This window comes from Anarhichas minor, unplaced genomic scaffold (assembly GCF_050575085.1).
Source record: "Anarhichas minor isolate MPS153535 unplaced genomic scaffold, ASM5057508v1 ptg000073l, whole genome shotgun sequence".
Classification (NCBI taxonomy): Eukaryota; Metazoa; Chordata; class Actinopteri; order Perciformes; family Anarhichadidae; genus Anarhichas; species Anarhichas minor.
Genome location: NW_027466519.1, coordinates 3,961,458 through 3,989,413, shown reverse-complemented (window position 1 = coordinate 3,989,413; position 27,956 = coordinate 3,961,458). Strand labels below are relative to the sequence as shown.

General features: G+C 43.5%; 1 protein-coding gene across 1 annotated transcript in view; it reads right to left on the bottom strand.

Annotated features, from left to right (window-relative positions):
* The window catches only part of cacna1bb (calcium channel, voltage-dependent, N type, alpha 1B subunit, b), a 140,436-nt gene extending 112,748 nt beyond the window's left edge, over window positions 1-27,688 (bottom strand). The window contains exons 1-3 of the mRNA XM_076079823.1: window positions 27,410-27,688; window positions 25,288-25,393; window positions 22,638-22,777 (exon numbers count right to left, since the gene is read on the bottom strand). Of these exons, the coding sequence (XP_075935938.1) occupies window positions 22,638-22,777; window positions 25,288-25,393; window positions 27,410-27,687 (524 nt within the window). The 5' untranslated portion in view covers window position 27,688. The remainder of the gene's footprint in view (window positions 1-22,637; window positions 22,778-25,287; window positions 25,394-27,409) is intronic.
* Between the last annotated feature and the right edge of the window lie 268 nt (window positions 27,689-27,956).

Genomic DNA, 27,956 nt, shown 5'->3' with positions numbered 1-27,956 from the left:
GTAACACATTTAGAGGATTGGTGGAGGCATGCGCTCTCTGACTGCTCTCTGGTTTGCACATCACTCTTGTGCCTTCACAGACCTCATCTTTTATTTATAATAAGTATCATTCATCTCCTCTCACCTACAAATACACCTGTCCTTTAGTAGATAGAGTGGATGATGTATCCGTGGACTACTCGTCTGTGATGACAGAAGTGTGGATGTGGTAGCACATGGGATTTATCATGGTGTGTTGTGTCCTCAGGCTTTGTTGGAGGCTTTTAGCGCGTGCGTTTGTACGCTTGCCTGGTGGTACATTAACATGTACATATGTGCTGGTGCCAATTATGTCCATTCGCAGCTGCCTGAGGTTCAGCGACAGCTCGACGAGCGCCAACATGCTCCAAAGTTATTTCACAGCTTCCTGTCTAGGGAAAGAGAGCAGGTGTGTGTTCGGCTCATACCGCCAGCTAAAGAGACGCCTGTTTGGACATGACATTCTATATGGCATCTTTATAATGGACAGACAGAGAGAGAGAGAGAGAGAGACATATCAAAAAAAGAAGATATCAAGGCAATACAATCTGGTGTCATTGTACCATACCACGTCATTCACCATTTTCAAATCCAAATAGTTTAATCCAACGGTTAATTATTCAAACCGTCTGCCTCGCAACTCCGCAAGAGCCGCAATGCAATGCAAATATACATCCCCCCCCCCATTTAGATCTTTCCCATGTCTTTTTTTTAATACAGTGATTTAATACAGCGATTACTTGTTTCAACAAGGCTTCAAAAACATTTTGCTCGTCTGCACTTTTGAACACGTTTAAGCAGCTTCATGCACTTGGAGCATAAATGTACAGAGATGAGAGGAAACAGGGGAGAGACTGGAGAGGAAATGGAGTTCCTGGTGAGTTCTGAACACAAACACACAATCATGTGGTTGGCGTGTGCATTGCTACAGTCTCAGTCGCGAGGGGAAACCTGCTGTTCTCCATCAACGCAATCTCAAGCAGTATTACTCTACTGAGAGAGGGAAAAGACAAGTTTGTGCATAGTTAACATCTACTGCTGAAAACAAAACTAAAACAAGTTTTATATGTATTTACCTTTATCCCTTTTTTACCTTGTAAATTATTATCTACATTGTAAGCCTTGAACAACCTGCACTGGCACTACTGCACTTATTATGGTCATGCTAATAAAGAGGATGTTAATATACGTATATGATGAGAGAGAGAGAGAGAGAGAGAGAGAGAGAGAGAGAGTCAGAGTGGAAGAGCGCATGAGTCTACTGGATCCAACTGTCATTTATGAGAAAGTGGACATGCTTGAAAGTCACTGGGGCAAGTGAGGAGCGGCGAGGCGAGAGACTCGCTGGCGACAGATCGCACCTCGTCACCATAGAAACAGGAAGACGACATGACAATGGCTCTATTGGGCTGGCGGAGGATACACGGCGGCAGCGATAAGAGAAAGCGATGTGGGTGGAGGGAGAGAGAAGAGGCGAGGAGTCGGAGGAATGAATCATACATTTCTGTTTGTTTTGTTAATTCGACGCTCTGCCGCGGTGCCTGGACATAAGGATTCTTTTAATGACTACAATATGAGACATGTAAAAATAAACGATACTCCAGGGTCGCTGTTTACATTCAGGCAGTCTCTGTCCAGATGCTGGTTATGAAATGAGATGGGAGGGAAACGTTATTTCTAATATAGAAACAGGTTCAGTAATGATTTCTTCCATACGCCAGCTAAAATATCCATAGAGGTACTTTTACTTATAATAGAAAGCGGCAAAGAAACCGTGGAACGCAAAGCTGTGCACACACACACACAGAAACTGAGGGACCATTTCACAACACGCTGAACGTAATTGCAATTAAACCATTGGTTTCATTGGCATCAGCTGATGGGGATCCTTTGAAAACAAATAAAATGCTTTCTCCAATTAGGCAAGCTGTTGCAAATCAGCTGCTTTCAGTCCAACAATTTGTCCCTCATTGTGGAAAAACTCAGAAAAACACTCTCTCACTTTCTCTCTCATCCAAGCATTGATGCTGCCATGGTTCCTGGTAACGTGCTGCGTGTTGACAGGGATTGAGCAGAAAAAGATAATCCTCCAGTGAAAGGGAAACAAAGACACAAAGGACAAGAGGAGCTGGTGAGAAAAAAGCACATCAGGTGGGGATGTGGCTATATATATATATAGTATATATATATATATATATCTATATATATATATAGATATATATAGATATATATAGATAGATAGATAGATAGATAGAGAGAGAGAGAGAGATTGATATTTCTGCACCTATATAAAGATAAGACATACAAGAGCCAGCTAGCCTTGCTGTTTAATGTTGAAAAGATCTGCCCACCAGCGACTGTAAAGCAGTTCTCCATATCCAGAACACTAATATAACAACAAAAAGCTATTGTCTGTGTAAAGATATAGTGTAGAAATATCTACCTGAGGAGAGAATTAAGTCACTCTCCCTCTGTGTGTGTTTGAATCTGCTTCTCTGTGATTTGTTTACATGACTGGGTGTGCATGTTAGTGCATGTGAGCGTGCCCCACTGGTTAGCTCACGGCCGCTGCTCTGCACTGCTCTCGTGCTGCGGTTACAGCCGACGATGCTGTCCTGACCTACAGCGTCTCACAGAAGCATAGCGCCCACCCTCTAACCCTTAGGCACTGTCAGCTCGGTCAGCACTGTTGCTGTAGTTTGCACCATTACTACTTTTGGCGCTGTTAGCTGCAAGCTGCCGGCTTAGCTGTCGCCATGATAGCCGTGTGGAGCTAATCCCTCTGCTCTAAAAATCGAATTTAGCACCTTTAACCCTCACATAAACAGAAATGTATGAATGACAAACTGAAACAAAGCATTTATCTCACCCACTGATGCAACAAGAGGCAGAAACATGTATATACACCAGTATACAACTGTAACACACAGAAACCATGGCACAGGCCACAGAGGACAAGGTGGGAAGTGACACGGTGCATTGTGGGGGTTTGGAGACTTCCGAGGCGGCGTTAACATTTAAATGTCATTTGCTGAGACGGGAAGACATGTTGACAGCGCACGACCTCGGGGTGATCGTCAGGAGGAATGGAATGAGAGAGAAACACATGATGAGATAAAGAGAGCGGCTCAAGGAAATAACCAGTGATACAGAAGAGAATCGCACAGACAAACAACGGAGACCAACAGTTCAGCAAGACCAACAGCCTACAGCCACATCAGCAGGCTTACACACTGAGTGACGAGGTTGACATGCTGATGGTCTCCATCTTAGTTAAGCATGCTAACGTTGGCTAATTAACAATAAAGTTCAGACGAGGCTATCGCTAGCTCTGCAGGTGATTGGTTGTAAAGATTAAATATTTCAGTCTGGACAAAAGGGACGGACCTACTGACTGACCCCAGAGCTACAGCTTGGTAAAAAGAAATCACGAGTATGTGAGTAATGTTGCGGACACCAACGGACTCCCCTATTTGTTGTTTCATAACGCTTAACCTGCAAAATCTCACTCCCAAACCACCACCATCATCAGGTAAATCCCAGCTTGAAGAATCAGTTTTTGTGAACTTTAGCATCCTGGGGCAGTCTCACTCTTGAAGGGGAACACCATCTAAATTAAGAATTCCAAAATGTTATTTCAATGGCCTATAGGAACGTTAATAACACTCAATAGGTGTGAACACAAGCAAAGCCAGAAACCAGAGAAGTAAGTCTCTAGTATCATCTATAATATCAACTTTCACAATTCACTGTCTATGAAGAAATTCCACTTGATCACATCACAAATTTTTAGCGCTCTAATTTTTTGGATTTTGGAGAGAGTTCTTTATGTTTACTATGATTTTCTGACTTCTGGGTCTTGGACCACAGGAATAACAAGTATGACTTATGAAAATGGGCGTAGCTCCCTTTTAAGTCTCATTTTCAAAGTCATAGTGCGACGTTCTTTGTCTTTCATAAATGTATCGGTAAACGACATTTTCTTGGAAAGTCAAAGCAGATCAGCTGGACCGACGTACAGAAATGTCGCAATCACCTTTTCTTAGCTGCATGAACAGAAGCTGATGAGAAGGCGTGCGGTACCTAATGCGGCCGTTGAGTGAAAATGGAAGACAATAACTTCAATGCAACAGAGCAATAAGGAAAGATTCCCCACAGGAGCCATTCTGACATGTGCTGTGATTTATGCCCGAGAATGTAATCAAGTCGGCCTCGACAGTCCTCAGCAGAAACATTACTGCAAAGCTACATGGACATCACATTGCAGCATTTGTATATGATTTATAGACTTATATACTTACTGTAAGACCGGAGAATACAGACATCCATATAAAATCATGTTTCTGTTGTTATGAACACATCCATTAGAATAAACCTGCTTTGTTGAGAAGAGTTTTTGCTCCCTGCTATTTATTAAACATCACATTCTTCTCAACCAAAATGTAGTTTTTTTATATAATAGGTTATCAGTTTGCAAGAGCAGAAGTCAAGTAGGGTGGAAGTGAATACGATGCATGTCATACTTCATTTGCACACACACACTGTTGACATTAGCCAGCTGTGAACAGGCAGCGTGTCACACTATCTTGGCACAATTTACATGGTAACAAATAACATGTTACCATGTTAACCAAGGCCGAACCCTCGCTTCAGAGACTACACAGAAGTCTACCCCCCCCCTCCCCCTTTGAAGTTCTTCTTTCAAAGATGTAGGTACAATAGGTTGGACAGACAGGTATTCACAGCCTAAAGAAATGTAAAGATGGACATACTTCTTAAGATATTTAGTGAGCTGGAGCTCTAAAGAAACATCAGTTGCATAACTCCAGACTGAGAGGTTCAGTATTCATCGTATATCCACTTCTTTAGCTCTAAAGGGAAAAGTATTGTGATTCTTTATGTAAGTAGAAGTAGAAAAGGTATTATCAGCACAACATACTGAAGTATCAACAGAAAAAGTATTCATCACGCAGAATCGGCCCTTTTTAGAGTGTATATTATCTCATCATCTTATTATCATACATTATGTATATGAACTGCTTATAATTGTAGATGCATCAATGTGTACGCACCATTTTAATGTTGCAGCTGGTCATGGTGGAACTTTGTGTACTGTTGGGTAGTGTAATCTATTTTAAATACTCATCATTGGAGCGTCTTGGTAGCCGAGTGGTTACAGCGCATGCCGTATAACTGCAACCATCACATTTCTACACCGTCCCCCATCAAATAAAGGTGAAATGCAAAAATATATATATTTTTTGAAATCCCCACCCCAAAGAAAATCACAATTTCAGCCACAGGAATAACTATTACTAATAGCAAATTATGATGCAGTTAGATTTACAGCTGGCAGCCAAACAGCATCCTTTTTACATGATGTTCCGGTGTATATCTGGCAAACCAGTCAGACCCATCTCCAGATCATTAGTGGCCATCCTCCTCCCTCCGTCTACTGCTGATCACGGGGATAAGTGAAAATGATGCAAGGCTCTATTTCATCCCTCCAGGTCCTCTCCAGGTCCTCTCACACTCCCTCTGTGTCTGCATGTCTCTCTTCCCGACTTCATCTCTCTCTCGCTCTCTCTCCGTTTCTATCTCATTACTGCCTCCCCCCTCTCTCCCTTCTGTCTCCTTACAGCCTTTCTAATGTAGCATGGATACACAGCAGTAAATCAGTAGCGGTGGATAAAAGGGCCCCTTACAATCTCAGAGGCTCTTCCTAAATATCTAGAATCACACGGCAAGAGACTGTTATTGTGGTGAAGACGTGGGAAGGGGAGGCATCGGAGAAAGATATCGACTAAAAAGGCACACTGTGTGAGCGGTCTTCCAGGAATGACTGCTTTAAAAAAAAAAAAAACACACACACACACACATTACTCAGGAGGGAAATAAAACATAATATCCACACTTGTTGGCATGGAGATAAGGTAAATGGATCTCAATAATCACACAAACAGTCCTCGTGGTTTTTAGGGTGCCATGCTCAATACCTTATCTACCACAAAGATATGTATATACTCTGTGTGTGTGTGTGTGTGTGTGTGTGTGTGTAGAAATTCTTATTCATCTTTCTCTCACTTTATTCAAAAAGATCTAAAGACTGAGAGAACAGAGCCTTGTTTTCAGTCCAATAACAGAGTAGAGAGTGATGGGGTTCATATAAGGAACCCCATCATTAGGCTTTCTCTAATTTAGGATATTTGAAAACAGTCTTAGGTCTCGACCTTCGACCCTCAAAATCGCTGCATACACCTACATGACTGACGGCGGACCTGCCTGCTTTTGTTTTAGACGTATCGAGATTGAGTCGGGCATATTAAGTGATGTATGAAGAACGCTGAATACATGGAGGAGTCAGTCTTTTGCTCACTTCGTCCCAGTTGGCCAAACAAGGTACCACAAATCTGCCATTGCAGATTGCTGTAATAAAGTTACATCTACGGGACATATTCATCAGCGGTGTGTAATGGACACACTGTCGTGTCTTGAGAGTGGGACCCCTGTTAACAGTCACACTGCTGAACGGCATGCTGTGTATACAACTCATTCTCAGTCACTCGCTACAGTACATTTAAGAACAGCCGTTGATCTGATCGACTTTACTCTTGGCAGGTGTGTTGCTCAGGACCAAAGGAAGACCGGAGTCGAGTGTGAAGTTGTTTGGATGAGCTGTTATTGAGAAAGCTGCAAGCAGCATTAGCGGAGGCCACAAGCTCAGCCCATTCTGAACAAACCCAGTGTTTCCTGAAGTTTTTCTCTCGGGACCCACTTTTTAAAAACACATCCCTATTCACAATAGGCCTTTTCTCTAAATTGTGAGATGAGCCAATATGTGCGAAAATGAACATTCCTGACCATTTTTGCTGCCATTTCCGCAGTACAACAAAGAGAATGTACAGTAGCCTTTCATATTAGATTCAATGTCATAAGTAGACTACAATTATCAGAACAATACAAACATTCAGGTTAATCTCAAAGGTGTACTGCAGGTATAAATGTTAAATAAAAGACAATGGAATAATTCTGCAAATTTAGTTGGAGACCCTAATAAAATCTTCTGTGACCCCACCTGTGGGTCCCGACCCAGTCTTTTGGAATGACTGCACTCGTCTGTAAAACTCAGCAGTCAAAGTTAGTTATTGATAATTGTATTATGACTTAATGCAAAAAACTGCAGTGGGCCACACAGCGTGGAAGCTAACCATGAAGTGAAATAATGACAGGCTGTCACATGTCCTGAGACATCAGGTCCACATTATATTCAGACTGAGTGGGTCAGGTGACGTCTCAGCTGTGTGGGTCAATGGGTCGCTCCACACTGTGTATTTGTTTGTGGTTGGCTGTCATTATGTCCTTAAATTGGCTCTTAAGAAATGCATCCATCTCTTTTCACACCCTATTATGGTCTGTTTGGGTCAACTGCATTATGGATTGGGTAATAATTATTCTCTGGTCTATATGAGACCAATTCTGATGGGTTTCTTTAAAAAAAATAATTAATAATGGTCATCACGTTTGGGTCGCATTTCCATGCATTTGTTTGAAATCGGGTCAAAGATTTTGTTACCAGACAAAAGTTGACTAAAAGGTGGAATCCAACGGTGCTCCGATCAACCGCCCACAGATTGTTATTGGCCGACAGTTGTTCTAAATAGTTTGATCGCCTGCCAACAAATAAACAGTTGTCAATTCATGATACTTTCTCATTCTGCTCCCAGCAATTGGTGATCGGCCCCAAAAATCCTGATCGGAGCAGCCTCGACTATCACCTCCACTTCTGTTCATAACATCGCTAAGCAGGCATCATTGACTTGGTGTGCATTTCTATGTTCAGTATTGCCGGCATGCTCTCACTTCTTTCTCTTTTCCGGTTACTCAGTAAAGATATTTAGGGAAAATGAATATGTGTTGCTACATTTTCAACTAATTCTTAGTTGTTGGTGCAGCTTTAACCTTTACTTTAACTGTTATAATATATCTAATATAATATTTCTCTCTTGCAGCACAGAGTAGACTCCAGCAGTATTGATGCAGACAGTTGCGATGCCGGCTCTTTGGTAATGAGGGTGAACGACCTTGACTGTACATCTCGGTGTACAAGGACGAACATCGAGCTTGTTTTCGTCGCGGGAGGGTGGGCCACTTCCTTTTCCATTTACACTCCAGCATTAGCAGGGCTCTCCAGAGATTGGCTGGGAGTCACGCAACACACAGCTCACCTGCTTCTCTCGGGACTGTCAGTCTCACAACACAACAGCAAAGACTCTCAACTAGTTTTCTTCTCTTCGTCAACGTTCTATCTTTGGAACAGAGGCAGCACGAGTCAGGGGAGGGGGAGATTGACATAGGAAGGTGTTGGGATGGGGATATAACAGTTATTATCTTAGGTTACATAATGTGACACTGCGTTGGCTTTTCTATTTTCCGCGTCATCTATACAATCAGTATGTTTGTCCGACTAGCAGCAGGGACCCACCTTTTTTATGTCCGATGTCTTCTGGCCGGATGTACAGATTTGTTAACTTTGGTGAGATTCGGACCTTTTATGTAGTGCCCACATCAGTTTAAAAAGTCCAATATTGTGTTTCATAATAAAGTATTGTCACAGTTTATTATTTTTCAGTCATTCAGGCCTGATGAGATTAGAGGAAGGAGAGAGGAGGGTGGCGTATTGCTAATAGTGTGACTCTTTGTTGAGACTGTGATGGATAATGAACGATAACCGTCTAATAATCACTGACGGGTCTATTTATAAATGAACTGAAACCAACACAGTGCTCAATGCACGCTTAGCGGTGGAGGGAAACATTTTCAAACTGGATCATAATTTCCATGTTTTTTGTGTCTTAGTCAAACGCTTCAGCCGGTAAAGCTAAACGGTCTGCAATGTTATCACTCGGGCCAACTCCTCACCATCAATGCACGTCCACTAAAAAAAGTGCTCGTTTTTTTCCACTGACAGGCTCAGAACAACGTAATTGTTTGGAAAGGACCCTACAGAGAAATACAACTTTTGATCCGGTCTGTTTTTTATTCTCTCGCTCGGAGAAGTCTCCTTCGGACATCTAGTATCACATCCACGTTGCCGAAATCATCGAAATATTCAGCCAAACACTAAACATTTCTAGTCCTGCCTAGTCCATACCAAAAACTAATGAGGACTTACAGTAAGTTTTAAAACTGAAACATTTTTTTACAGCTTATTGCAATTTTTAATATCACCACAATACATTAATTAAGAACACAAAATTGGCTGCAAAGCCGCTACAAATTCAGTCATTTGGGCCCACAATACTAAAACCACTTGGTTAGATCTTGCAGGGGCCAGTTTTTAGTGACCCATTGATCCTTCATCAACATCAACTTAAACCTTTCCATTGTGAGCTTTTCTCTTTGTACACAAGATATCTCATGATCTAAAGAGCAGATTAGCCATGCAGCTTTGATGAGAACACTCATACATGTGTTCTCATCATGCATGCATACATCCAAACAGCCAGCCTTGGTGAAGAGCAGTGGCTCCAGCTGTGCGGGCCTTGAACTATGGAGGACAAATGGAGTCTGGGACCTGGTCGATCCTGTACATCGCCACTATCAGTGTTAACAGGCTTGTTCAGTCGCTCCCACACTGCTGAATAGACATTCAGCCTGTGTGCATGTACGATCATACGGACCAATAAAGAAAAAGAGACGCTCGCCATTCAGATTACTCGAGAGATTTCACCGATTGTCTGCTCCCACCTGCCTTAACCCAGTTGCTTCATCACTCTAGAGTCAATATTGACTTATTGTAAATTGGTCAGACAACCATCCATGTTGTCAATAGGGCTCAGGTGCAGCATCAAAAGGCTTAGGCTGCGTTTTGCTAAAAAAGACAAAAGCTTTCCTTGTTTGCTCCATTTACTTGGATCAGAGATGGGATAATTATGGTGTTACAGAACATCGAATTAGCAGCAGGAAAACATTAGCAGTCCAACTGCAATAATGGCTGTGCAGAGCAGAAAACGCCCATTGAACTAATGAGTCCAAGGAAGACACACTTGAGAAGATAACTTACACCGGTACCGCCTGAAACAACACCTGTGCTTGTTGATGGGAACACTGCTTTGAGGTTAGATTAATTATTTGATCAAATAAAAGCGCTAAAGCTAAAAAAGAGAAAAGACAAGCCAACTGGGCTAATGACAATATATAAACACACACACCAAGCATAGCCAGTTATCGGTCATGTGGTCCCTGAAGTACGGATAACAAGGATTCTTCAGAAGAAGCACAAGCTTGTCATTGTATCAAAAGACTCCACTGCCAGGATCAATAGCTCAAGAGGATAACAAGCCAACAGAGAAAGAAGGCACAGACAGAGGTCTCTCTCTACACACATTAGATCTGGAACTTTAGAGGTGCACCGACTAAGAGACCAGGTGGCACAAGCTGTTGTTAGTTGGCCTGTACAGACTGTAGAGCGATAATAAAACCTGAGCTCACCAACTGTGAGGCAGCCGCACTGATGGATAACCTGTTCAAGAAAAAGCTCAAATCCATAACTTCCTCTAAAACTTTAATCAGTGAGCTTTAGAGTTATTGACAGACATTGAACTTCGGGAAAGAACCAGGCCTAGCTGTTTTTACCTGCTTCCATTCTTTATGCTAAGCTAGGCTAGCGACAACCTGACCCCTGCTCCGTACTCAAAGCAAAGACGTGAGACCAACGTATAGATCATCTCATCGCACTGCTGGAAAGTAAGAAAATGAGCCCTCAAATGCTGCACTATTCCTTTAGGGTAGTGGCAGAAGCATGAGCACATAGGGTACATGCATGTCCATAATACAAGGTAGACAGTAGAGTGGTCATTTCCAATAGCTCCAATGAGAACAACTCAGACTGGGATACAATATAAATGGGTAGAAAAAGAACAAGCAAACATTTTGCTTTTTTTTTTTAAGTAATAAGGTGCTTAAGATACATTGAAAATAAAAACAATACATGAACACAATGATGTCCAAAGATGACATCAAGATGCTAGCGAGAGCTTGAAGACTTGAGCACTATCGGTATAGACACATGGAGGGTACAGTACAGTACATTGTGTTCCCTGCCTGGACAGCAGAGCTGTGTAGTGACTCGTGAGTCCACTTTACAGTGAGATGGTTATAGCAAAGACACAAGTAATTATGCACACTGAGGCTCAAATGTAACACCGTCAGCAAAGAATGAAGTGCACCAGGTTGTGTATACTGTTTATTGTGGTAGCTAATACTTTAGCACTTTGATCTCGGCCCCTCTTATCTGCCTCATTTTCCCTCCTCTCTGTTGTGCCCTGCACCTCTCTATGTGTGCCTCCGTCAGTTGTTCCACAGTGAGAGAGCTTACATGGGGGCCGGGGAGGGCGAACAAACAGAGCTCCTCTCCACTGAGGCGAGAAAGACGAGGTGGAGGAGAAGGAGGAGGAAGAGGAAGAGGAGGCAGCGAGCGCTTCACCGGCGGCAGCGTCCTTCTGGTAGATCTAATGAGACAGAGGGGAAGAAAAGCCGGAGGAGGAATGCTGTTTCTCTAACTCCCCACGCCCTCTGCTCTGCCCGCAGCCGGTGGCAGCAGGCAACGAGGAGGAGATGCTCTCTGCGCCACAATTCGTTTTATTCCGCAGATGTTTGGGAACAGGAGGGGATGCCGCAAAAAAGGCGATTCCCAGCCCTGTCAGGGGGCCGACGATGAGGCTCGAAAGAAAACAAGGGGAGCCGGTCCATCCATTACACCGGCAATATGAGCGAGTGGGCCCCAATTTGCGGTGCAGCTGCTGCCCTTACAGGTGAACTCGCAGGGAATGAGGAGAGGGACGCCGACTGGCTGCGTGAGTGAGACTCAGTAAAATATTGCCCTATTCAAACCGTTTCCAGTTTCCCTGCATTTCGATTTGAGGTCCTGAGGGGGTGAACACTGTAAAAAAAAACTGCAACTGTAGGGCAGACATCATGTGGTCAAAGAAAAGGTAGCGAAGCCCTCTGCCTGGCATGCAACTAGGACATTTCCACCTGCTTTGAATGTTATCAGCCTCATGTATATGTGTCAGAAGCCACCTGCTACCCCTGCTAGTGGGTTCAGAAGGCCGTTTATCATCTATTCATGGTTGATCACCTCCCTACGTGGATTATGTTGCCGTTTATACGACAGTATTATTATCGTGGTTAGGTGGGTCACAGGACTTTCACACAGGAGGCTGCTTTTATGACGTCCTTTCTTAGTTCTCTGTACTGATGTCGGGTTTAAGTCATCCACACTGTTTCAATGTAACCTTTTTCTCCTGCTCATTATTTCAATTTAGGGTTTTGTGAATTTTGTGCTGGTTAGCTGTTGTCAATTGTTAGTATACTACTTGAATGTAATGTTCGTGTACTATATGTGTGTACATGTTCAGTGGTTCTTCTTCCTGTGATACACATTGCATCTCCCCTAGACACAAAGTAGACATAGCGTCATAGTTCAAAGATATACACAAAGACGCATACATCAACAGCATTAGTTGTAGTAAACAGAAAAACGCCTTCCTAGCACACCTCCTTGCTATTAGATGACATAGAAATTCCTATATTACCTCCTACTGAGATCAAACGAGTACAGTAAGGAGGAGGGAGGACGTACAGTTAGTGTCGGCGGACACTTTTAAATATCAGTGTGATTTCGACCTAAATTCCTTCGCACACATTGATGCAGAAATCCTTTTTAAACCGTAGTATTACCATAAAAGGAGTCCTGATCTCTGATTGGCAACACAATGGCCTCATGCAAGCAGACATATTAAAAAGTATGTATACCAATTCATATCACGGTATAAATCATCATATGTTGCATTCTCATAAGAGCTCTGATGGAGTCAGGGAAGACATCCTGCTTCTAGTGTACCAGAATGAGTCTTTGATGTGGCTTACAAGTAAGTAAAAACAGAGTGCACATAGTATCACAACATACTGGATGAAATAAGAAGTACAGGGTATCTGTCAATGTCTAATTGGTTGCAGTACAAGACTGGAAAACGAGAGGCAGACACCTAATTACAGAGGGGAAAACCACATCAAGCAGGATCAGTAGTCACAATGGAAAAAAAGCAGTAAATACTCACTTAACAAAGCCGACATTTAAAGCTAAATTAGTTCTACTAACGGTTGCAATTCGTTTGTTGCTGCACTTAAGAAAATATGCGAGGTCTGAAAGTAGCTCGTGCGTCGGTTTGCGTCACAGGTGCCGGTCACTTAAACGTCCTGCAGGCTGACTTGTCATTCTTGTTTCTTTGAGAGCCGACACGTTCAACATGATAAACGCCGACATTCTCTTCAGTGCTGCAGACCGCAGGCTTGAGGATTTAAAAGGTCTTTGTTTATTTACCGAGAGCTGTGAGAGACACAGCAGCCCAGTGTCCAGGTTGAAAGCTGATCCTCTCCGCGCTGGAGGGGCAATAACCCCTTGCACGCACGCACGCACGCACGCACGCACACACACACACACACACACTTCACTATAGAATATTAAAAAAAAATAAATAAATAAAAACTATGACTGTCACTCTCTTTTTTTCTCTTTCCTACAAAATGCAGTTGGATTACCTGATGTTCCACTGATGTTTGCCAGGAAATAACACGTTGTTTGTAATTAGCTCTGGACTGAATCATGTGTGAAGAGGGAAACCTGCCAGTCTGCCACATCAGCTGTGGTGTAGTGCACTTCCTCTGCCGACAGGAAATGACAAGCATCACTTTCAGCCACGCTCGACTGGAGCCGAGCCAACAGAGACACAAATTGTGTGCGTGTGTGTGGTGTGTGTGTGTGTGTGTGTCTGTAAGAGAAAGAGTGAGTGAGCGACTACTCAGGTTCATTTTGTTGTGGGTTTTGAGGTCTAGACAAATATGAGTGCTTGTGTGTACTTCACTGACAGATGTGTGTGTGCACATCAATTAGTCCAAAATAAATCGGTGATTAACGTGCGCTATAGTCTGTGTCTTTGCAAACCTTCCACTCAGCCAAATTAAATCATACTATTCTTCGAAAGCTTCTATACTATGAGCCAGGCCTTCTTACCAGGGGCTGTGTGTCACAACTGGAGCAGATAATGCAAAATGTGGCAGTCTCGCCAAGAACCTGCCAAATACACAATGTCACCATGATAACTGGTTGAGCCACTGCATGTGAAGCCATCTAGCTCGCAGCCATTTTAGACAGACATGAATAGGCATGATGGCAAAGGGCCAGATGCAAGCTGGATTTGTTGCATCCGCGGCGTTATACTGAGTCACATTGGCTGACTATTCTCATAAATATTCATGAAGTCAGGAAATAAGCTCGTCTGCTGGTTGGCGTGAGCTGTGATCACTCAGTTTGTCAAGTCAGTTGTCATGTCCAAACACGCTCATGCTAATGAGACATCCACATCAAAACAAAGGCTACAGCGGTTAAGGTGATGAATTGCAACGCTCACGTCAGGCGGGCTTCATTTGTCACTCAACACCTTTCTCTCTGCTCGTTTCCTGACATCTCTGAGCTGTAGGTTAAGTAATAAAGCCATACAACTATTATTTAAAATTGAATAACAATCTTTTGGGGCTTAATTCCCAAGCTTGACTGCTGGAGCAGAGTAGACGATGAATGAGACAAACACAATGTGGCAACTAACAAACAACATAGTTCTGGTGTTGTGCTCGCTGCCGGCTGTTTCCCCAGTAGGAAAAACAACCAAGCCAATGGGAGCTCTGTGGGTCATTTTGATTTAGGACTATGTCATTAATCAAGAAAAAAATATGTTCTACGGCTCTCTGATTTGCTGCTTTTCTGTCTTTATAACTTGAATATCTAGGGGTTTGTTCAAAACAAGCAATTTAAATAAGTCTAGTATTGTGGTAGACATTTTTCCATGAATTCCTAACACTTAAAAAGAAATACTCCAATAAATAACGGTTCATAGAATAATGAAAACAATCGTTTTGATGCAGCTCTACTTCGATTTTGCATTCCTGACCACATCCCCAGTGTGAGTGTGAGCGGGTAGAGAAGAAGCTGGCTGGGCTCCCACCCGCTGTTCAGACCGGTTCTACGTGGCCGCCGACAGGCAGAGCAGAGATGGCATCAGTCTGCTTACGATGTGGACAACAAGGCGTCGGCATCAGCAGCACAGAGCATGCCGTGTTCGCTCACTGAAGGGGTTGCTAACTAGGCTCGGAGACGTGAAGCAGAACAGCCTGTACCAAGAACACGACCACACACACACACACACACACACACACACACACACACACACACACACACACACACACACACACACACACACACACACACACACACACACACACACACACACACACACACACACACACACACACACACACACACACACACACACACACACACACACACACACACACCCTCGCGGCTGTCAGGTCACTGACCACATCCGTCAGTCACTGCAGATGTTGAGAAGAGGATCAATACCATCAGTGAGAGGAAAGCTCCATGATCAAACTGAAAGAGAACACAAGCATCTGGATTCAAACTAACGTCAAGAAAAGGAAGGGAGGAGTAAGTTAATAAGAGATGGGCTTAATGTCTGACAAATATGGGCAAGTAAGTGAATAAGCATCTTCCGTCCATTCTTCATCGCTACAACACACCCAGCACTCAGGATGCAGCTGAGTGAAAATGCAGGGCAAAAGCTCAAAATTTGACCTCAACTGGTCAGGATCCCAGCCATAAATTATATATTTTTTAAAAAGGTATATAAATGTCTGCGTTACTGCATACCCAGATCTCAGCAATTAACTTAATAATAAAGTTATTATCACCAATAGACAGCAGAACAATTCTCCTTTGTGATGTACTTTACTAGTGTCATGCAACAGATGTGTGCCAACTCAGAGATCCAGGTGTTTACTACACTGACTTAACGTTGGTACACTTCAATGTTTGTAGCATTCACAAAAGAATCAGCAGATCTTTGAACATTTATCCACCGTAAAAAGTAAATAAACAGTAACTAGAATTGTATGCCTCTGCCATTCATGTTGCAGTTTACATTTATAACAAACCAAATTGTCGTCACTTCCTCATTTTATTCCATCAAACATTTGTGTGAAATTGGCATATGAATTCTTGAGTTATGGCCCAAAACGTGTTTGGTGAGGTCACAATAACTTTTGACCACCAAATTCCAATCAATTCATCCTTGAATCCAAGTCAACGTTTAAACAAATTTTCAAGAAATTTCCTCCAGGCGTTGCTGAGAGATGGTGTTCACGAGAACGGACCGGACGAATGGACAAGCTGAGAACATTATGCCTCCAGCCATAAAAAAAACCATCACAGCCATGTGACGGTAGCCATGCTAGTGGCTCTGTGAGGCTGTACGTTTTCTTAATACACCCATGGTACTAAGGCACTGTGAGCTAAATGCTAACACAGGCATGCTAGCACGTTCACAATGACGATGCCAACACATTGATGTTAAGCACCATTTTAGTTCAGCATCTTAGCATGCTAACATGAGCTAATTAGCACATGAAACAAAGTAAAGCTGAGGGGCATGTCATTGGTTTAAAGATTTGGTCATAAATCAAAGTACAGGACAAATTGAAATTTGAATTTCATGACGATCCATCCAATCACAAATATCAACCTCATGGTGGCAGTAGAGGAAACGTCACAATGATTCATGAAGACAGTGAATGCATGTACTACATTTCATGGCAATCCATCGTGTAGTTGCTGAGATGTTTCAGTCTGGACCAAAGTGGTGGACGGACCAACCAACAGACCATCACTGCCATCCATAGAGCCTTTATGCTGCTACCATGGCTACAAGTAGACTCAATATGAGGTGCAAAGGAAGATCAGCTATGATAAGTGGATTCAATACTCAAATCAAATATGATTAAAGGTGCAGTAATGTGCAGGACGTACATTGACAAAGACACAAACCCTGTAATCACAGCAAGGCTGGGAGTGTCAGACCTCCATGATGAGGCAGCTATGTTTGGCAGACGTTCAAAGGGAACATTTATTCATGTGGCCGGGTGCGGGTGTAAACTAAAGTGACCCGACCTCTGTAGTCTGAACGACTACACTTTGAGGCCTCCGATTGTGGTAGCCCCGCTGTCCGAGAGGCACATGAAAGGAAATCGCAACTTTGAAGTCGACACAAGCGCCGACTCTCGCCCGGACCACTTACGGCCTAGACCCGTAAATCAAAACACACAGATAAATAAATAAAAGCTACTGCCCTGGCTTTTGTTTCCCTGCAGCTGACAGTGAGATTATTGTTCTCAGTGACTCCACCCGCCTGTCACTGGCACACAACAACAAAACACACAGGCTATATGTATAAAGTGTTCATACATGGAAGTCTTCAGAGACTATTTAAAACGATCCAATTTCTAAGTCTGATCTTAATGGTTTTCTCTCCTGTGTTTATGACTCTAATTTACTGTGAAGAACATTTAACAGGTTATGAAACAGTCTTAATGTAATACTGATGACTATATGACCTTCATAAGTAAACGAGACCATCAGTGAGAAGATTGGCTATTTCAATGTAGTTATTCTTAATGCCCGTCATCGGTGCCACAAGGTCGGATTTTGAGCTAAATCAGATGAAATCATGCAGGTTAAACTTCTTCAGCGGGGCCTCCAGCAGCGACCAGCCCGCCACAGACAGACCCAGATCCGGCTTAACTGAAGCTTTCGAGCAGAGCTTCGCCTTGCTGCTTGGCCGGGCCCTGCTGGGAGCCAACACCGACCCCATGCTGCTGGAGGCCCAGGCCATTTTCCTGGAGGGAAGGGAGCCACGGGAGAACCAGAACCAGGACTGAGTGTAGCTGACGGTCAGATCCTGCTGACAAATAGTCAAATTTTTTATTTTATTTTTTTTTAAAGGGATTCTGGTGGTAATCACTTCAATCATAAAACTATTTTTTCCACCTGTTCCTAAATCATAAACACCTGAAAGAAAGGAATTCAGATCAGACTTAGAAAATGGATCACCAGAATTTATTTCTCTCACGAGCTTCTCAGGGCTTCTGTATACATATTACGTTACAAGTAACATATTTATTCCAAACACATTCATTTTGTAATGAGTGCAATGTCTCCAAAAGAAAACAGTGTGCTGTTGGCTTCTTCTAGAGATCCTACGTGAATGACTCACAATCTCTACATGTTCTCGTGTGTGAAAGCATATATTTAAGTGCATAAATGGTTCTACCTCAGATCTTCATCGGGTCACTTCATGATTTGTCTCTATAAACTTTGTCTGGTTAAAACCTCGCGTTTTCCAACTCCACCCCCTCAGACTGTCACACAAGCTTTCTGTTTTTGTGGTCTCCGAGCCCAAGCTAAGATACCCAGGCGATGTCACCTGACTCCAGACAAAGCTTCTTCAGAGCCACAGACAATATTAAAAACGGACAATCAGGACCGATTACTCCCCGTGGCCATGGCAGAAAGTACTGTACATCACCTTCTTGGCTTGCTGAATAATGGCTGAATTTCAAAATGTTAGAAATCACATTTCTATACTCTCCCTGGCTGTAAAGATGATTTTACCTAAACAGATTCTACCAGTTTCAGAATAAAACCAGAAGGTAAAACTAGAAGGTAAAACCTTACTAAATTGACTCCCGCTGAGTTCGACCTCTGAAATGAGAACAAATGCCATTTAATCACTTTCTTCTTGGATATTTTTAAAATCTTATTTCCAGTCACTGAGTCATGATTCCCCAGTTTCTGTGAGCAACATTATAAACGCTCTGGAAGAGAAAAGGGTTTTCAAAGTAGAGCAGGCTTCTCAGCCAGTCTCTTCATGTCACAGACGCTGACATGCTCAGCGTGTGATTGGACGTGTCTGGCTCCTCATCAGGGCACAGTGTTCCTGGGCTGACCAGCTCAGTGTTCTATTGATTAGGCCTTTGGCAACCCAGGCAGATTTATTCTCTTATTAGGGGCTCCTAATGCCTGATCAGGACAGATTAAAGGTCTGCCACTGCCTCCAGCTACACTATCAATTAGATCCTTTTATTAGGACTGGACGGCTGTATCGCCATAATTATACCAAGGACTAGGCACTGGGATTGTACAGCAGGCAGAGAGCTAATGACGAGTCTTAGCTAATTGGAAAAAGAGTAAGAAACGCTATCGACTTATGTAATAGAAGATGATTATTAGAGCAGAACTGAATATGTTTTAATTTCAAGCAAAGCAGGACCATTAATTTTCTCTCTGGAGGCAGAGCCACAATCACATCTTCTCAGAGTGCATCCCAAATTAGATTTATGACCAAGCTCAATAAAAACCCTCACCAGTCACTTCTGATTGATTACCCATCACTTAAAAATATTATTTTTGTATCAATCATTCATGCATTATGCCAGCCAATATATATAACATCCAACTGTAGTAGTATGCTCATCTGTGGGTTTCTCTCGCACTGATTTCTTATTCTTTGGCTACTCAAAAGTTATCATTTCATCTTCTGTACCACACTTAAGTATAATAATCATCAGTAGTCCTCGCCTGCAGGCTGCTCGTTCCCTCTGTGGACGAGGCAGGACAAAGGAGAGGCGGTTTTTAACACCCAGGTGTGCAGTTAAGTCAGTTTAATCCTCTTATCTCCACTCAGGGAGGCTGAACATCGGAGGACTTAAAATGTCCTCTCCGTCTTTTATCATTTGCCATCAGGACAATTTCTCAGAGGATCACATTTTGCTCATACTGCAACCCAGTGGGCCAGCCCACATCCAGGGGTGATGCGATTGACTTCTAATTGACGTGGGCTCGGCCCGGACACCTTCCACCCCCCCACCACCACCCCCCTCCAGTCCCACAGGAGCGTGTCGAGCACAAAGCAAACATACACGCATACACAGAAACCCCCGAACATGCAGAGGCACATTATCTACTGTGGTTGCTCGGCAACCAAAACAGAGACAGTCACATCGGCAACATAACGGTTAATTTGTATCCAGCTGTGTCAGCAATGGGTAGCCAAAACTGAATATGAGATATTCCTCCAGCTTAGAAGAAAGACTCTGAGTCAAAAAGCTGTTTCTGGATAAATGACACCCTGTAAACAATAAAATAAGGACATGCAATTTGAAATTCATTATCTACTTAGAATATCTTATTCTCTGACGATGGCATATTTAAATAACTTGGAATGAATCAGAACACACGTGAATACGCTTCTTCTTCTAACATGCTAAGCACCTCTGCTGTCAGATGCAGGAGGTGAATCTCACACGATGCGTCCTTCTACACGAATATAGTGGAATTCAAGTGCTGAGCTCCGAGCGACGTGCCTCTGTGTGCTGTCGACCTTGCATTTAATGAACGCCTTCTTTCATCTTGCGCACACGAGTAGGTATTGCAGGGGAACATAAATTCAATCACAGCTCCAAACACAATCATCCCACTTACGTGTGAAAGGAAAAGAAAAAGGCATCTCTGAACTGTTGATGTGCTGGCCACGGCTTGAATACAGAAGAAGACGTGTTTTAATTTTGAACACCAGCCTACTGAGTGCTGGCTTTAAATGCATGACGTGCAATTTGAAACTGCAATGTTTACTTACAAAAGGAATCCCTATCTCCCCTCTCTGTCTGGTTTATCCTCATCACGTCAAACACTTGTGGTCTCTGCGCTCTTTGTTCTGCTACTCATTCACGACCCACTTTGACGCATTTGTTTATCGAGTTTCTGAAATAGACATTATTTCCAACACAAATCCAATCCGGACCTAATGCAGCACTATGCCCGAACAATAGTATTCTCCTCGTAACTGTAACAAAGCAAGAGGAGCATTTAGTGAACTTGGATGAAACGGGCACATTTTCAACATGGCGTGACTGTTTTTCATGCTGACAGGGGGACATTTTACGAGTGGATTGATGGACTCTGTTTACATTTTTGTACTTTTATCTGGTTAAAAATCAAAAGCCTCCTTCAGCAGTGGGACTTGATCAGTACTGATGGAGCTTTCAAAGTATGGTTGAGGTACCTTATAAGGTGGGGGCTCTTGTGGAAGCCCCTCTATGTACTTTCATCCTTCATTCATTAAACAGACTAGGGAGCCAGGGAGACACTTAAAAAGGACTGCTTCCTCTGCCTACACTAACATGGGACCGATATACACAACAAGCTGTGAATCTAATAAGCAATTTATGTGTCCCTGTAGTAGGGAAGCGTCCTATCAGGATGCACCATCAGATGAAAAAGGTGAAGGTGTCTTGCTACTCAGGTGCTCGTATGATTAAAAACAAATTACGCCCAGTGGGGGGATAATACAGCAAACGAGTATTTGTCCCATTTGGACAGAGACAAGTTGTGGGTAAATTCTGGGCACTAAAAGGGATCTAAATTATCGTCCACTAGTACAGGCGAAACCTGACAAGCAGATCAACAATTCCAACCACAATACTGTAACTGTGTCAGCTTGTGTTTTACAATACTCAACCACACAGATGGTTTTGTTAATGATAATGGTTGCCAGCTTTAAGCAGCTCCACAAGACAACATGACTCCCGTCTCTTTGAGGAAATAAGAAAATGGAAAAAAATCAAATGAACTCTTCTGCTGATGCCAGGCACATTCAATCAGCAGTTAGAAGAATGCAGGAGGTGGGAGGACTGGAAGTTTGCACAAACATATGAAAGTTAATGAAGAGCTCCCTTGAAATAAACGCCTTCCTCTTCCAACCTTATGCGGGACAACTTTCTGATTGCCATCAACGGTTCAATGCAGAGAAGGAGCATCATACTTCCTTCCAGACTAAATTAAAATCCCAGCAGTAATCTCCCACAACCATTGTCCTGTCCGTTGCTCCTTCATTGACTTCTCACAACTCCTTTCTGATAATAGGAAACACAGGCCATTACATGTCTCCAACCCCCCAGCGTCTGACAGCCACTCCTGTCCGAGTCCCACTAAGAAGAACTATAAAAGCATCCGCCACAGACCTCTGTGGTCCACTGAGCCAACACGTAGCGGTGTCGACATGACTTATTCCTGAAACACATACATCAAATACTAAGCTTTGTATTTATTGTACCTTCCATCTGCCATGCAGACGCTCAGGTGGTAAGGCATTGGAGTTGCAGTGTAGTATGGTTGCTGAGATTAAAGCTTCTGAATTTCTTAATCACAAAAATGAATAGTAAATTATCATCAACCAAACTGTGTGTGTTACACTGTATGGCCAGAAGCATGTGGACACCTAAACATAAGATCTAAATGTGACTGTTGAACATTCTAAAACCACAGGTGTCAAGTTCAACCACAAATAATGTGCACTGGGTTATTGTTATAAGCCCTAAAGTATGTGTCCATGTAGTGCAGTCCAGTAACAGTGTTAAAATAAAGGAGAGAAATGGAAAAGCCAAAGCAACAAATGTCCCTTGTGACACTTTTTTTCACATCTTTTACTTGTTACTTGTTGAATAACTTAAAGGATGCTTGTAGGCAGACGCTCAAACTGCAAGAAGGTGATTCCACTTCCCTCTCTCTCAAGGCGCACACAGATACACACAAAAGAAGCCACTCTCACACTTGTGACTTTCATTTCAAGCTGAGCAGGCGCGGGACTCACCCCGTGAGGACGACCACGAAGTCCATTACATTCCAGCCGTTGCGGAGGTAGGAGCCCTTGTGAAAAGCAAAGCCCAGGGCGATGATCTTAATGGCGGCCTCGAAACAGAATATTCCAATAAAGTAGGGCTCTGTTTTGTCCTACAGGGAGACAGAGAGAGGTTGAGAGTGACAGAGGAAGATCTTTTTGTTGGAGTTAAAAGAGTGGTTAATGAAGCATCAAGTAAAAGAGAGGGGGGGTAAGTAAAGGAATGAAATAAAGATGGCTCCTTTCACTTCTTGCAGCAGCATGAACAGAAGTGCAGGAAGTGGAGCCCTCTTCTTAGGATGAAAAGAGAGTAAATACAGTGAAAACAAATATTCACACACACAGTATGATCTTAAGGGCAATGGTAAATCAATGGAGCTTCGGGCCTGCTCATTTAATGCATTCAAGCATATTAAATAAACTATTTAAGTAGTCAACTAGTGGGGTACATGAGTCCAAGAAAACTGCCCCTGGGCCAAGCAGCGGGGTACTTGGACTATAGGGGAATTTGGGCAAAATGAGGCCTAGAAGTGGAAGGGGCGTGGAGCGAGCTGAAGGGCATGTGGGGGCCTTTGGGCACTAGAGGAGAATTTGGGCCACCTAGGTTGGAATTTGGGCAAACCAAGAGGAAAGTTGGGCTGTTCAATTTCCCCTCTAGTGTGACATTTGGGCAGAAATAAAGTATGGAAGCATTTAGGGACCACTACGGCCACCTGGGCCAAACACATGGGCATTTGGGTGGACCAGTCGGATATTAGGACCAACCACAGGGGTAGTAACTAAAGAGGTACTTGAGCCATTCAAGTGCCGCTTTGGCATGTTACTGTGCAAAAATGAAGCATGGAATTGGCAGACACTTGGATCGACCACAAGGGTACTTGTGGGCCTCTTGGTATAAATGACAGGGGTAAAAATGAGGCAGTTGGGCCAACCAGAAGGACATATGTACAGATCAAAGGGGTACTAGGGCCAGGGAACAATGGAAATGAGCGGTACATGGAGTGACCAGAGTAGGACTTGTGCTGCTTAAGTGTGAAATTAGGGCAAATCAGAAGCACAACATTATCCCAATAGGAAAAACACATTCCTGTTTGAAAGTGCACTTTAGCACTGAGGGCATATGCACAACACACATGACTGGACATGATTGATTTGGACCCTCTACGTTATTCCCTAAGAGTGTCAAACAACACAGCTACAGTGTGATCATTTGGCTGGGTGAACCCTGGGCCTTGCTGTAAGTAAGGGAGGTGGATCAGGTGCGTGTGACGTGACACTTTATCCTTTGCCTCCATTAATATCAGCTGGAGCCTGGGGCGATGCACAGGGCATGAGCAGAAGATATCTCACGCCTACACTAACCCTCGCCCCCCTCCCTCGACCTCGCTCCTAGCATACCACAACCTGACAGACATTGTCCTCAACCCCCAGCATCACCCAGCTTTCAACACAAACAATCATGCAGAAGCAGTGTGACAGGCCTGGGCCCTATAAGAAATGTGACCTTTTCTATAGCACTGGCTGACTACAGTGAACATCTAGAGACTATGTATGGAGGTGAGTTGCTGTATCGCGAAGGCTGTGGTGATAAACTGTTCGTGTCCAATATGGAGACCAATAGGAGCCTGCAATATTTCAACAAAGACGGGCATTGAATGTGTCATAAAGTATATTAATTTAGACATGCTATACAAACACAATATTCACAGACAAAACAATTAAATGTGCCATTTAATGACAGGGCCGGAGGGCTGCCTGGATAAATGTCTGTCCTTGGAGCGTGCTAACATCTATTATACATACATCTAAAATACTCCTGAATTATGAATACGCTTGCAGAAGACGGCTGGGGAAATCCTCAAGGACCACGGCGCTAAAATCCAGCAATGGATCTGAAATACTCTTACTGAGTCGCTTCCATCATCGCCTCCACTTACTGCACGCCTCCTACTCTGTTGACAGAGCTTCATAAATAATAGCTGATCCCTTGTTCTAATTAAAAGGCTTCTCGTTGTATTACATCCTCGAGGTGGAGGAGGCAGGGAGCGGATGCTTGTTTTTCTCCTTTGTGTAGCTGCTCTAATCACTTTCTCAGGTGCTGAATGCTACCGTTTTTGTTTTGCTAGTTGTAACATCTTCACTGATGAATTTCCATCGCACCCGCAGCGATAATTCAAAACGGGAGCAGGTGGTTGAATATGAGAGGAATTCAGCGACCTTTTTTTTTTTTTCCCACATCAAGCTGTTGCTCTTTGTAACACTCCCTGGCTCTCTATTTAAAGACAAACTCCCCTGAGCTACAACACCCTCATGTACAAGCACAGCAAAGTGCTGAACCATGAAGGTGCATGCTATTCAGTTTGCCTTTTCGTCCCCTGCTACACAGGGCGGGATCTGCGTCTTGACCTCCCTGTGCAACAGTCTCTTTGGTTTCTCTCCAAAACTGGTTAGCTACGTATTGGGGGGGGGGGGGGGCTACCTCACTGAGAGGTTCTGCTGACTCACAAGAGACAAACACTGTTAACTGATTAGCTGATTTTATTTACTCTCCATATCTGTCTGACTGGCTGTTGACAAGCCGTTTGTCTACAGGAAATGACCTCAGGCACGGTGAAGCACTTACCAGGCGTTCGGACAGGGGTGTCTTGTCGCTGGCAGGCAGATGCTGCTCCAGGGCCAAGACGATGCAGTTGGCGATAATTGTAGCGAGGATCATGTACTCAAATGGAGTGAGAGAGTTAAGGAGCAGTGGGGAGAGACAAAGTGGCATTCATTTCATAGCTGAATCATAAAGTATACATTTCCTTACGGAAGGTTTAAAGACCTACTTTTCAAACAGAATACACGCGTTTAAAATGTGTTTCGTACTATGAGTAACCAATCAACGTTGTTAACCCGTCTCAGTCTAATAAAACACGGGTGCCTATTGGCAGATAACATTCAATTGTACAGAATAGCAAATGATCCTGAATGTTGCTGTATGAAAACTACCATTAAACTCAAATATGGACATATTCTGTCCACTAAGGCATAAACCTTCCATCAGGCTCTGGTTGAAGGCTTTATAGAGAGAAAGCATCCTATACATGTGCTCGTGATCTTTCCAGATGGTTGACCATTTCCAACCATTTTCAATGGTTGGCTCATTCTACATTCCATTTTCACTGGGTCATTGCCCGCGGGTCAGGGCCTATTGAGAGCCTATGAATCGCAAGGGAATAAGGAGATTATGACCATTATAGCCAAGATGTAGAATTAGTACCCATAAGACACCCTAATTATGCAACGAGAACACTGTTTCCTTGGCAGTTAGATAGGGAATAGTGGCTACTTTTACTGTTCCAGCTTTGATTTTCAGTTTGCGGCGGGTTTATATGTTTTTCCGTTTGGTCCTGTGGAGTAGTAGCGAGGTTCAACTCGTATCAGCTCATACATGGCACGGATGAATTAAAGCCCTTGTTATTCCATTATAGCTAATGCTGTTCTCACCGTCACCCACAGTGCACATCCAGTTGTCTTCTTGCGTTTGTCATACAAGCTCTGGCTCTCCAGCCTATCATTTCAACGAGTCGTTCAATCTGTGTTTCCTCATTTAAATGTGGATATGCTTATAACGGTATTATTAACTTTAAATTATTTCACTTGTTTTTAATCCAAATCACCTGTTTCAATATTTAAACTGCATGAACTGCTTTCAAGTCTTTTAATAGCACTGCATCCAAATGTGAAACAATGCTCATGAACGGAGATAATTTTACTTGTTTTCAGACCAAATCACATGTTTCAAAACGTTTCTTGTATTAAATGTAATTGTGCCATTGTTACTGTAGATTTAATGTTGACACTTTCCTATCTTGAAATAGATGAAACCGTGACAGACATGCTGAATAATGTCAACTGGCAGAATATTTCCCTTATTCTAGGAAAGAAAATATTTTGAAGGGTGACTATGACTCGCTGAAGTGGACATTTGTTTTTGCAGAGTTGAAAGAGTTGAGCGTGGGCGACTTCAGCACCATGGAGAGGGCTCCTAACTAAGACAACGTGGCGGTGCTGCTGCAACAACCCTGGACCAACGGTCTCCTTTTTGCCAGAACAAACCGCGTCTTCTCTTAATTAACAAGAAGAGGTCAGTCAGTGCACGCGGCCATATCACTGACTAACCGCTGCCCTTTTACGCACGCAGCTGCTTAATGACTTCCACTTGCGTCGATCGATAGCGATGTTTGATCGTCATTAACTGACGCCGGGATTGCCGTCCTCGTCCGGCGACAGTTTACAAGCGGACATTGTGACACAAGAACGTATCGGTCGGTGCGGGCGCCTCGAGGTTCTGAACTGCGCTGGGAATATAAAAAGGCAACACAACAGGCGGATGTGAAGTATTTTCACCCGCCCGCAACCGATCAAGAAAACATCTTTGGGTCATGTTGCACACAGATAAGAAGCGGAGCGACAGGTGCAGTCGGCGTTGCGCGGTGATTAATAAAGAAAGACGCTGTAGCTGCTCCATGGTGTGAAAACAGCTGCTAGTTCAACAGCAACCCAAACTGTGCGCGCAGAATGTAATCCACATCAGCACCTAAACACAACAGCTTGACAAATAGGCCTGCGAGGGTGGTGTGTGTGTGTGTTTTTCAACCATCTGTGTGTGTGGTTGCCAAGCAAGGACGGAGAGGTTAGGGGGCTACAGATGCACCTACTCCGCGCGCGGTGCTACAGGCTGCTGGTCAGGAAAAGGATATGGCCACTCTGTTATTCGCTTTGCATACTTCCTGATGAGGTTGTCCTCGCGGAAGATGAAGAGGGAGCGGTTGACCGTGAGGCAGTTTTGTTTGACGGGGTTCGGGTTGTAGATGGCCATTGTCCGGGCTCTCTGGGCCATCGACTGCTTGTACACCCTCGGGCCACCCGGAGCGCCGCCACCCCGGGCTCCCCCTCTGCCAGCGCCCGGTCCGCCTCTCCCTCCGCCGCCTGCGTTTCCTCCATAGCGGGTGGGTAGATCTTCGGCGAAGCGAGCCATTCTGGAAACGCACAGATCCAAAAGGGTAAATCCAAACTGGTGTCAGTGGAAATGGAGGGGAGACGCATCACAACACACACACTTCATCCAAACCACAGCTCAGCGTTAAGAGTGTGCAGAAAGCGCTGCGTTTTGGAAGATGAAAAATAAGGTGGCCTCATAGAAAACCATGTTCTCGTGATCCTTTTCATTCATTCATCTTCAGAGAAATGTTAAACTGGAAAGTTTAAAAGCAATAAAGCACTTGAGCTGTACAATAATTCACTTCG